We start from the raw sequence: 12,767 nt of genomic DNA on the forward strand, positions 1-12,767 counted from the left end.
TGGATAAATATATGGTGTGTGCATCTTTTTATCTTACTTTCTATCAATCTATGTGACACAACAACCCTTTGACATCCCTCCAAACTTAATGGTGAGGACATTTTGGTCTGTTTTTGTCTGGATTAGTGTGTGTGAGCGTGTATACATGGAAATGTGTGTGCCTTCTGTGTGTGTGTGTGTGTGTGTGTTTGTGTTTGTGTTTTTTTTTAATCGTCATATGTGTGGAGCAGTGAGTTCAGTCTGGGACATTTCTATTTATTATATCTGGGATGTAATGAAACACTCACTTTGTTACTTGAGGACACTGCAGTAGCTCTGTGTAGATTCTTAACACTTTATTACCAAGACAACACAACAAAACACACACACACACACACACAGGCACGCACGCACTCATACACACAATGTGAGTTATTTCATAATGTTTGTTTTCGCTTTGATGGATTTAATGCTGCTGTGGAGGAGGTAGGATTAACTGTGAGGTCATGTCAGTCATAAAAGGTAAATGAATGCTAATGTGTTTACTAAGTACATTTTGCGAGATTTTTTTTTCATAATATGCTAAATCAGTGCTTTTAGCAGCAGCTCGAGAAAAATCAAGAAATCCGAGGTGTGCTTCAAACCAGACCAAATGATACAAATTCTAAATAGAGCAATAGATTTGAAGACTGTATCAGACCAGAGCAGTTGAGCCCAGTTGTGATTGAAACCAGGTCAAATGACCTACAAGAGGTTTCCGAAGGGAGAAAACGATTTGAGGAGTGATTCAGACCAAATCAATCGATCCTAGGTATAAGTCAAACCAGGTCAAATGACATACAAGTGGATTTGAATGGGATAAAGCAATTTGAAGAGTGATTCAGACCACAACAATCCAACCAAGGTGTGACCAGATGACATTAAAGCGTAATTCCAATGAATTCAAGTCACTCAGACCACAGCAGTGGAAACAAGGTGAGCTTCCAACCAGACCAAACGATATTAAAGGTTAATTTCAATTTTTCAGGGCTGATACTGATACTGATTATGAGTAGTCAAGGAGGCCGATAAACCTTTGCAGTAAAATGGATATAATTGGCGTCAACATTTTGACACGCATATGTTTATTAAACAGCTTTTCAGATTTGTGCAGGGTATTCCTAGGGTTAGCAGCATCTCAAATACAGTGAAGTGAAAATTTCAATAAATCAATAAATAGTGCCCGGAAGTTAACCCAGTTAAAAAAAAAAGACCCTTGCCTTGCTTAGTTAATAATTGATCTATCTCAAGTTATTAGATGAATATTGATGGTGAATTGCTCCAAATGATACTGTAGTGTAGGGGTTTGCAGTTGTTTCGAGGAAGATAAAGGATTGATTGTTTCTTGCTTTAGTTATAACGCTATGCATACCAAAAATGCGAAATACTGTCTGTCTGTCTCACTCTTTCATTGTAATGTTATGTTTTGTATATGAATTTGTAAAACAGTGGTGGTAGTGTTATTATGGTTGAATTAGGTCACTTAAGTCCCCACTGAAGGCCCAGGTGACAAATCCACTGCCCAACACCTTTAAAGGAGAGTTTACTTATATCTTGTCAAATTTCATACTCATATTTACTGTTCATAGACACATTTATGGAGGTTTTCTTTTTGTTGCAATTTCTCATGACATTCTGTCCAACTTTGGCTGCATTTCGTCAAGCTTCATCGTCACGGGAGGCAATTTGTTGGCTGTAAACACTAATCAGCAGGCTTGGAGAGACACAAGAGCAGCTGCTGATTGTGTAAAAGCCTTTGAAAAAAAACCATGTAAGGCAACATGAGGACTTTGCAATGTCTGCAGCAGAGTGTTGCAAAACAAAAAGGGTTTGCGAATAATATGCTTTGCTTACTTGTTTGTTTAAGAATGACTCAGGGCTTCTGCCTGCTTACGTGTGGATTTTCTTCTTCTGCTGACGCACAACGTGGACATACACACACACACACAGGCATGCATTTTTCATATTTCAATACTCCCGAGTGTGCCCCCTGTTCTGTATTTTTCGTCCAGCAGCAGCAAACAATTTTACGGCACAGATACAGTCTACATAGATGCAATCAGCGAAAGCACAGAGTCGTGCATCATGTATAGTCAGCTATTTTCATTGTAAATGGGGTCGGGTCTGTTTTAGGTCTGCTTTCTGTATTTGTTTTCAGCTCATTCCTCAAAAATCATCTTGTATTTTCATCTTTTTATTTATTTATAGGTTTTGTTTTTGTATTTGTTTTATGTTATATAGAAAATTATTTTTCCAATAATTTTATTATAAAACGGCATAAATAATTTATTAATGGAGTTTGATTAATTGTATTGGAATTAATTGCTTAATTAGATTATTTAATTGTAATTAAATAATGGAATTTAGTTTTATTTTACCATTAACTTTTATACCTACTTCTTTAATGGATTTATTTTATTTAAATCGATTGGATATAATCATGAATTTATTTATGTAATTAATTAATCAATTGATTATTATTCTATTGTATTCTAATTAATTACTGGGATTATTTAGTTTTGTTTTATTTTCCATTTCAGTTCTACATTTTATTTAAATCTAATTCAGTAATTAATTGGAATAATTATATTTTATTGTAATTACTTAATGTGATTTATTATATTGAAATTACTTAATCAATAGTATTTATTTTAATTTCATTTTGTATTTTGTTGTAGTGTAATTTATTAATTGTATTTATTTTATTTCATCATAATTAATTATGGTGACAGATTTTGTTTTGTTACTGTATATCTAAAATTTAAATAACGTATTTATTTAATTTAATTTTTATCATTTATTTATTTATTTTTATTCATTTAATATATGATGGATGGTTGGATGGATGGCTGGATCGATCACATTTATTTATCCAGGTAAGACAATTGAGAAGAGATTCTCATTCACAATGTTGACCTGTAAAGTGAATCAGATTTGCTTTACCATATTTAATTTTATTGTAATTTTAAAAGGAATTTAGTGTGCTTTATTTTTTTATCTAATTGTATTTTACTTAACAGGTGGGATTTATTTTATTGAATTGTTGTAATTAATAATTAATTAATTAATGGGATTCCCCCCATTAATTATCTAATTAATGGGGGAAATTCGAATACTTTCACTATAATTAATTATTATTATTATTATTATTTATTTATTTTATTTTTTATTTGACCGTAACATATTTTTAAAAATATACATGTTTATTTATTATATTGTATCTAAATAAATTAATACCACTCTCTCTCTCTCTCTCTCTCTCTCTCTCTCTCTCTCTCTCTCTCTCTCTCTCTCTCTCTATATATATATATATATTTTTTTTTTTATTACGGTTTTGGAACTTATTGAACTTATTTGATCTCATTCTAATTTCTTAATTAATGGGATTTGTTTCATTGTATTTTGTTTTATTTTAATTACTGGACTATTATTATTATATTTTATTTTAATTCATTCAATTATCATGTCATTAAATAATCATTAGAATAGATTGTATTAGTGCTTTTGTCATGAAGACTACATTACCCAGAGGCCTTTGCCACTGGCCTATGTTTCACGTCACGAAGAGCCGGTTCCTTCTTGTTCTTCTGTGAAGGTGACAGCGTTAAGCAGCATTACCCTCCACACTGTCTACTGCAAAGTTACGTCCGAGACCATAAAAGTGAGTCCTACGTTTGTTGGTGGTTCATTGTACACGCGAAAACAGCGCTTTTCGGACACTTTCAGCGCGGACATTGCTCGAGCTAGCTGGAAAGTTAGCCTCTCACGTGTGTTATGCAATGTAAGGTTAAATAGATTTTATACGCCTAAACGCTGAAGCCATAGCGGAGCATTACGCTTAATGATTATTCTCTATGGTTTGAGGCGTATTATTATTATTATATTTAACAATTTTAACTGGCTGTTTTGACAGGAGTTCGTGTTGCCCCTCACCATGCGGACACACCCCCATCACATAGATGTCCACCGCTACTTCCATTTCACAAATGCACTTTAGTCACTTCGTTCGGCCTCTATTAATATTTGACCAGTGAAATAAACCTCGCACATAATATCTGTATGTACTCCAATACGTTCAATTATCATTGAAAATTTTATGACTCATGATTCTTACTAGTTTCCGTATTTCCAGTGTATAAAGTATAGAGTAGTGGAACTGGGGGCCTTTATTGGACCAGTGATAGTATAAAGCCTGTCTAAAATAAGGAAATGAGCGTCTGCTGCTGCATGCGCCACAAGTTTCACATTTGCTTTCATTTTTTTAAAAACAAATGTAAGTTTTAATATGGATGATGAAACGTTTGATTAAAACTAATTAAGATGCGAATTGAACGTTCTATGTCAGAATATCGTGTGGTTTGCCTTTAATTTATACTGAAAAGATTTCAGTCTAATTGTGTTACTCATCAGTTGTGAGTCAAACACAGCTCCTGTCACCTAATGGTAGATTCCAATAAGAGAAAGTGACCTGAGGACTGATTTGGACCAAGCAATTTGTCCAAATGTGTGGCTTAGACCAGAGCAAACGATCTTAGGTATTAGTCAAATGAGCTCAAACAAGCTTATTGCGGATTCCGATAAGAGAAAGGTGTAAACCAGACTAGAGCAAATGACACAGATGGGGGATTCCAATGAGATACATTGATTTAAGGAGGGAGTCAGACCAGAGCAGTCACTCTTGTGTGATTTAAAATCGATTCAATCATCTATAGGGGCGATTCCATGAGACAGAGTGAGTTGACTGATTAATGGTCAGACCAGGGAAAATGGTCCAAGGTTCATTTATTCCACAGGAATCGGATCTGATTCAAACAAGACCAAATAACATTCATAAGGTGATTCCAATGAAAGCGAGAATGAGAGTGATCACGAGGCATTCTCCTGTATGTCCTGTTCTAGATGTCGACCGTGTCTGCTGCCGCCGCGGAGCCTGCCGCCGTCACTGAGAGTGGTGAGCAGAAGAAGCCGCTCAGGGCTTGCTGCGCTTGTCCTGAAACCAAGAAAGTCCGAGATGGATGGTAACTATTTAGATTATTAAAATACTAAAAGTTCAAACATTTGCTTGATTGTTTTTATCTTGTCTTAAGCATCATTGAAAAGGGTGAAGAGAACTGCACAGAACTCATCGAGGCTCACAAAGACTGCATGAGGCAACTAGGATTCAAGATTTAACTGCTTTGCTATTGTGTGCGTGCGTGTGGTAAGTAAAGTCTTGTGAATTGTAGTCATCTCAGCTTGTAAATAGAAATGTGTAGAAATCAGATAATTGATCCAAGGTGTGATTCAAACTAGGGCTGCACGATATATTGTTTGATCATCGTCATCGCGATGTGCGCATGCGCAACAGTCACATCACAAAGGTGCTATTAACAAGCAATGGCCATTGGGCTTTGCTAACTTTGTGGTTGAATTGAATGGGACATCACTATTTTACACAGTCTACATTCACAGTTGGATAATGACATAGTCGTGCACCATAAATCAACCATAAATGTAACAGTTAAATAAGGCACACATTCATCTAGTGGTAACATAAACACATTAACAACAAAAATGAACATCTTTATTATGGCAATAATTCAAACTTGCATGTCGCAATGAATTGTGGGAACCGGGCGGCTTTACTGTCATTATGCTCGGGGCTACCCCAAACTGGAGTGTCCCCATTGTCACCCAACATTGCTGCTTTCCACTGTTCAGCTACTAAGGACTGGAATGCTTGTTGCATGCTATGTACACTATATTGCCAAAAGTATTCACTCACCTGCCTTGACTCAGATATAAATTTAAGTGACACCCCATTCTTAATCCATTGGGTTTAATATGACATTGGTCCACCCTCTACAATTATAACATCAGGATTGTGCAGGCTAATCAAGTTCATCCACATCAAACTCTCTCTCTCATCCATGTCTTTATGGACCTTGATTTGTGCACTGATGCACAGTCATGTTGGAACAGGAAGGGGCCATCTCCAACCCACAAAGTTAGAAATGTCCAAAATATTAGCCCCTGAGCTCCAGTGAAAGGAACTCTGAATGCTTAGGCATCCCAAGAGATTTTGAAAACTCAAAAGAGTTTGGGGATTACCCCTTCCTGTTCCAACAAGTTTGTGCACCGGTGCACGATGCAAGGTCCATAAAGACATGGATGAGAGAATTTGTTATGGAAGAACTTGACTGGCCTGCACAGAGTCCTGCCCTCAACCCGATAGAACACCTTTAGGTTGATTTCGAGTGGACAGTGAGCCAGGCTTTCTCATCCAACATCAGTGTGTGACCTCACGAATATCCTGTAAGAATGGGCAGAAATTCCCATAAACTCACTCTCGAATCTCGTTGAAAGCCTTCCCACAAGAGTTGAAGATGTTATAGCTGTTGTATATAGCGTGCAAAAGCTACACCAACATCATATTAAAACATACAGATTTAGAATGGAGTACCACTTAAAATCATGTGAGTCCAGGCAGGTGGGTCAATACTTTTGTCAATATAGTGTATTTTCGCCGCCCCAGCTACCTACGAGCTACAGCTAACGCCGCTAAATACAATGCTGAGCCTCAGAGGCGAAAGAACATGTGCCTTGTGTCTATTATCGCAGCATGAAGGCCTTTTCACACTGCACTTGGCATGGCGTCTGATGCCCTCGACTTTCCCATTCATTGTGTATGTTGTAAGGGGACAGCAGCGTGTTTTTTTGCAGAGCGTCACGTCAATGCAGAGGGTGTCTGCCGCTCAGCGTCGCGTTCTTGGATAGAAAAAAAATCTATTCTGGAGTGGCGACCCGCTGACGTCAGAAAGCTCCTCCAGTGGGAGAGGGACTGGCGGAGTGATTTCTGAGTGCTATTTTGGTGGACTTGTACTGTAAACGGCAAGGGGGAAATGGAGGGAGGCATAATAATTGCGGCGTTCCACTATCCCAAACTTTAGGCCAATAGAAAAATTATATTCTGAGATGTCTCTGCGGGAGGCTTTCAAAGCTCCATGCTCAGCCTGAAATAGACCTCGAAGCCCTCTTTCTGGAACTAGAAAGCTCACGAATGAGTTTAAACTCAGAGAGCCTGCCCTGAAATTAGTATGGGATATTTCCATTACCTTTTTTTTTTTTTTTTTTGCTATTGCATTGCCTTCTTCTCCTTAAAATAAGCAAAATTAGGGCTTTTTTTCCCCCAACAATGACAAATACTTGGTGCCGAGTTGTAGTCCACTCGGCATGGAAAGCCTCCCGACTTCCTTGTAGGCTGTTACGTCACCACTTCCAAATATGGGATGGCCGCACCACTGCTGCCCTAGTTGTTGCGCTTTGACGCGGGAGGGTTTCACACTGAGCAAGTGCAGTGTGTAGAGGCCTTAAGTCACTAATCACCGCCTCCATCACAGCGATTGAAATACGTGTTGACAAGTATTGTGATGACATAGGACGGAGGGAGAATAAAACGGGAGACAAACAGCGGTGAAGCCAGTTGATAGGAAATTGTGACATTAAGTCGCAAAACACTAAAATGAGTGATTGTGTGGTACAGTACACCTGTCACATAGGTCTGGCTAGAACCGCGTTATAGCGGAGATTAGCCAACTTTGAAGAGCAAAATAGAAGGAAAATTATAATGCGTCTCGAGGAAGATACTGAAATACACAAAAACGCTAGACAGCTACATAACACAGGGACCGGAAACCGGAAATGAATTGGTACGTCACTGCTTCTACGTCACATGAGAAAAAGGACCTATCAATTTTCAAGTACATTTAATAAATATTTAGAGTATAAGATAACCTTTATTAGTCCCACAATGGGGAATTTGCACCATTCCAGCAGCAATAGTGGATACAGGAAGTACAAAAAGAGCATGCAAGAGAAGACATTTGGCTGCAGATGCATCCGCCATTGCAATTTTGATGCAATAAATAGGGTTGGGCATCGTTTAAATTTGAGCGATTCCAGTCCCAATTCTGGTTCTTCATTTCGATTCCGGTTCCAAACGATTCTTGATTCCGAATTTTTTAAGGGCCTGGGTCAAAAAGGTTTCCATGGTTTAAATAAAGGTTGTCCAAATTAACCACTTTCTTAGCAGTCTGCTGCATAAACTAAAATTAACATTTGATTCTGCGTTCTTTATAACCAGTATCAATATCAAACCTATGATCTATAACGCAATGTGTGTGGAACTAAACCAATTGATTTAATATTCATTAATTATTGTTTCATCTAAAAGTTAGATACAGCATTGTTAAAATAGTTATTTGCGACTGTTTTACAACATCAAATGGTTTATATGTGCAAGTTTTTCCTTGACTTCCTGTTTTAACCATGTAGCCTTTTATTTTGAAGGGTACGCACCGGAACTTGGAATTTTGGCACAGAAAGTAACTTCACACGACACACGTGAATTTTGAAAACGAAAGTAATGGAACTAAACGCTATAAAACGTTGATTCCTTTACATACCCACCGTTGAGACACAAGGTTAGTGTTTCTGATACTGGGAGACAACATTTTTGTGAATTGTGTCCCATTTCATTGTGATGTAAAGTTGCTAGTTTGACCTTTGTTGAGGTTTTAGCTAAATGTTAAGCTTGTAATGCGACTGTTTCTACTTTCTTTCCAGTATGGTGAAGTAATTTATATTGTATATATGTATTATATATATATAAATATATATATTTATATTGTAATTTATACTGTCATCAACTGGAATGTTAGCCCCGGTTCCAATCGGTTCTCGATGCCCAACCCTAGCAGTAAATACAGTAAATTGACAAATATTGAAGCCATAATTTATTAACGATTGCAATTATAGAGTAATGATGTTGTGGAACTGAACAGTATGCATAATTATTTTTATCCTACTATATAACATACTGCAATAACTGTCCCATGGTAATGTTCTTGACATAATTAAAAAAATATATAGAAATTCAGAAAAATTGTTCTGGAAATGAGGCGGCAAGGTGGACGACTGGTTTGCACATCCGCCTCACAGTTCTGAGGACCTGGGTTCAAATCCGGCCTCACCTATGTGGAGTTTGCATGTTCTCCCCATGTCTGCGTGGGTTTTCTCCGGGTACTCCGGTTTCCTCTCACATTCCAAAATCATGCATGGTAGGTTAATTGAAGACTCTAAATTTTTCCGTAGGTATGAATGTGAGTCCGAATGGTTGTTTGTTTCTATGTACCCTGCGATTGGCTGGGAACCAGTTTATGGTGCACCCCGCCTCCTGCCCGCAGTTAGCTGGGATAGCCTCCAGCATACCTGCAACCCTCGTGAGGATAATTGGTGTAGAAAATGAATGGATGGATGTTCTGGAAATGAATTTCCCTATGTTGGCAGCTCTGTAGTCATAGCCATAAATGCACTATTACTAATGATTGGCTTAGTTTTATAATTAGAATTGTGGTATGAGAGAGTGATTTTAGGCTGTGTTTTTAATCATTATTGAGCCGGACCAAAGGACTTAAATGGCCATTCCGATGAAGACCAGAGTAAACACTCTAAATGTTGGGTTAAGACCAGCATAATCGATCTTAGGTGTGATTCAAAGCAGAGCAAAGGACATTTAAGGAAGATTCCAATGAGAACTGACGAGTTATTCAGACCAGAGCAATCAATCCCAGGTGTGATTAAAACCAGAGTAAATGCTCCAAATGTATGATTCAGAGATGCAGTAGTTTTCACTTTTAACACCAAATATCACGTCAGAAAAATATGTGGCCCTCCAAGTACCACCATAATGATCTACATTGAAATGCAGTCGTGAAATAGGGCCAAGTGGCTGACGTTTTATTCCTAAAATAAATATTTCTTATTGTAAGCCACTGTAACATTGTGCACAGTTTGAACATGAATACTACACTTAAATATATACATACTTAAATGACATGATTAAAAAGAATTGCACATAAAAGTTAAACTAAAATTGTGCCTAAATAAAGCAAACGGTTCTAATAGATGCAAATGTATTGCACTTACATGCTAAATACAACTGAACTGCACTTAAATGTACTGTATTGTATTTAAAAAAGTGTAAGCTACAGTAAAATTAAACAAAGTTTGAACCGTGAATTCAGTTATTCTTTTGTGTACCGCTAGAGGCAGCCTGCATACAACTAGTGGTACTTTTACCACACTTCGAGAATTACTGGACTAGACCAATTGATCCGAGGTGTCATTCTGACCACACCAAATGAAAAATTGTAAATGACAATAAGGGATGGTAAGTAATGGAATGAATCAGACCATAGAAAATGATCCAAGGGGCTGTTCAGACTAGAGCAATCGATTCCAGGTTTGATTAAAAACAGACGGAATGACCTAAAAGAGCAATTCCAATGAGAGCATGTAGTCAGAGTTATTGAGACTACAGTAAACATTCTGTTTTTTTCAGACTAGAGCAATGGACCCCAGGTGTAATTCAAAAGGGTATTAAAGGGCCTGAGCATGTAACTGTGACAGAAGTTGACACATCAAAGACATTTCTGTAAATCTAACTGGGGAAACTTTTTAAAAAAACAAAGTGTGGGGTTTTTTTCATGTTTTTTTTTTTGTTCAGATAACACAAATCTCATAAAGGTATTATGGTCATAAATTGGACATAAGGTGTTCAGTGTATCGCAAGGATATGTAGATCAACGTGAAACCGTGTCAGTGATAAGTTCAGACAGTCAAGTGCCCGCATGAAATGCTAAACATAGCCCACGAACTTGACTACAGAAACGTTCCGTCTGCCATCTTATCGTGACACATACACACACCTAGGCCTGTCATAATAGCAATTTTTTAGGACGATATATTTTCCCAAAGACGATCATGATAAATGATAGTGTTTTTTTAATGCCATTGATATAATGATATTATAGCATCAACATTTAAGTATTAATTCTAAAGAATATTGAACATTGGTATTGAAATTTAGAAAAATAAAATATCTTCGATAAATATAAAAAAACAAAAGCAGACTCAGGCTCTGTTCACAAAAGTTGCAATGAAACAGAAATTCAACATTTGGCACACATCAACCCACTAAAGAGGCCAAAAAAATGTCTTGTAAATTTGATACACCACAGAGAAGTGTTTTAAAAAGCCTGCTAAATTTGAATCAATTAAAAAAATAAATACAAAATCACCATGTATGTAAAATAAGGCTCTTAAATCATGTAAAAATAAGGCCCGCACTCGAGCTATGGGCGTGTCCGCTAAAGGCGCAGGAGACGAGCCCTTCACCTGTCAATCAAAAATGTGCTGTAGTCAAGTACTGGCTGCATAACGTATGCTGCTGCGGTTATGGTTAATAAACTGTTATCTTTCCTGTGTTGTGATTATGCGGGGACTAACACACACAACAACTCCAATACGGGTGCTAACCCCATAGCTCACTCGACCTGGCCGCGGTCGAGTGAGCTATTCAGCTCCTTAGGTTGCTAGTTAGCTCCTTAGCTTGAAGAATAGCAAACGTAATAAAACGTTAACTTTCCCTTGTCTCTGTTGTGTGGATTTGTGTGCGGTGCATGGAGCAAGGCTTTGGAGTATTGGATGGAACCACCGCCGGTCCACAAGCCCATTAGCAGCTACACACACCAGTCTTTTTACCCCCCTCATTTTGACGTGTTTTAACCATTTCGTGTGTTCCTCCCCGTGCAGAAAAACAGATGACGACGACGACGACCCAGGAAGTTTTGTGCTTCCCCTTTTATTTTTTTTGTGTGATGATCACTGCAGTTGGAATTTGAATAAAAGTTCTATGCAAACATCTCCATGCTCACAAATGTTCTTTTAAGAATTGAAGGTGAATTATTAACGATGTGGTGTCTCCATAACCTCGGTGCTCCCTTCTTCCACCTTCTCAGAATGGCTGCTGTCCCTGGTATGCACTCTGCTTTTAAAAATAACTCCAGTCAATACTTGACATATCTGCATTCTTCCATGTAGTGGACCTAACACCATTTTGTCCTTTAGGGGGGCAACAGGAGTTGTTGCAGTACTAATGAAGAATGCAAAGAGGAATGAACAAACTGAGTTGAAGGAATTGCTTACTTTCCAAGTTCCTCATAGCTTTATAAATTTGTATTTGTATTTAATTGAATTTTTTTTTTTATACAGTATTTAGTGGCCAGGGCGTTAAGTTACTCAATTGCAGATGTGGGAGGCACACCTTTATGAACAAATATGGTATTAACTTTATTTTATTTTTTTAGATGGTGGGTCCACTACGGAAGATGTAATATGACTATTTTTTTAAATTACTCATAAAAAAAGTTAGATACTTTTTTTGTTGTTGTTTTGCGACCTGCAAAGAACAATATTTTCCCATAGAATACAAAAGCATCCCTCTCAGCCAAGAAAATTGGTGTATAGTAAGCAAGTTAAAAAAAACATCCACAATAACAAAAATTTGAACCTGCAAAGTGGAAAAAATATATATTTTTTTAATTTAGATTTCAGTTTAGATTTATTGATTACAATTTTATGGTGGATTGTGAAAATTACAATTATTTTTAATATACTTTTTTAAAGTTTAAAAATGGTTAATTTAATAATTGAAAATCATTACAAAAATAAGCTTTAAGATATTTAATTAAACAAAGTTAAAACCCCTTCATCTTTTAATTAAAATAATTTTAAAAACCAGAAGGTTGGACATTTTTTTATCAAAGTAATTCATTTAACATGAAGCAGATTTTTATTTGGATCAGATCCATAGTTACCAGTAATTGAACAGTTGATCATATTCTGACAATCTGTTGCATCAGGTTGAT

At 36.9% G+C, this 12,767-nt stretch overlaps 1 protein-coding gene across 1 annotated transcript; it reads left to right on the forward strand.

The window, feature by feature from the left end:
* The first annotated feature begins 3,559 nt into the window (after window positions 1-3,559).
* LOC133410943 (cytochrome c oxidase copper chaperone) lies at window positions 3,560-5,218 on the forward strand. Its single transcript, XM_061692623.1, has 3 exons — window positions 3,560-3,679; window positions 4,918-5,036; window positions 5,106-5,218. The coding sequence occupies exons 2-3, from the start codon at window positions 4,918-4,920 to the stop codon at window positions 5,188-5,190; spliced, it is 204 nt and encodes a 67-aa protein (XP_061548607.1). The 5' UTR covers window positions 3,560-3,679; the 3' UTR covers window positions 5,191-5,218.
* The last annotated feature ends 7,549 nt before the right edge of the window (window positions 5,219-12,767 follow it).

The sequence above is a fragment of the Phycodurus eques genome, chromosome 12, assembly GCF_024500275.1.
Source record: "Phycodurus eques isolate BA_2022a chromosome 12, UOR_Pequ_1.1, whole genome shotgun sequence".
Taxonomy (NCBI): Eukaryota; Metazoa; Chordata; class Actinopteri; order Syngnathiformes; family Syngnathidae; genus Phycodurus; species Phycodurus eques.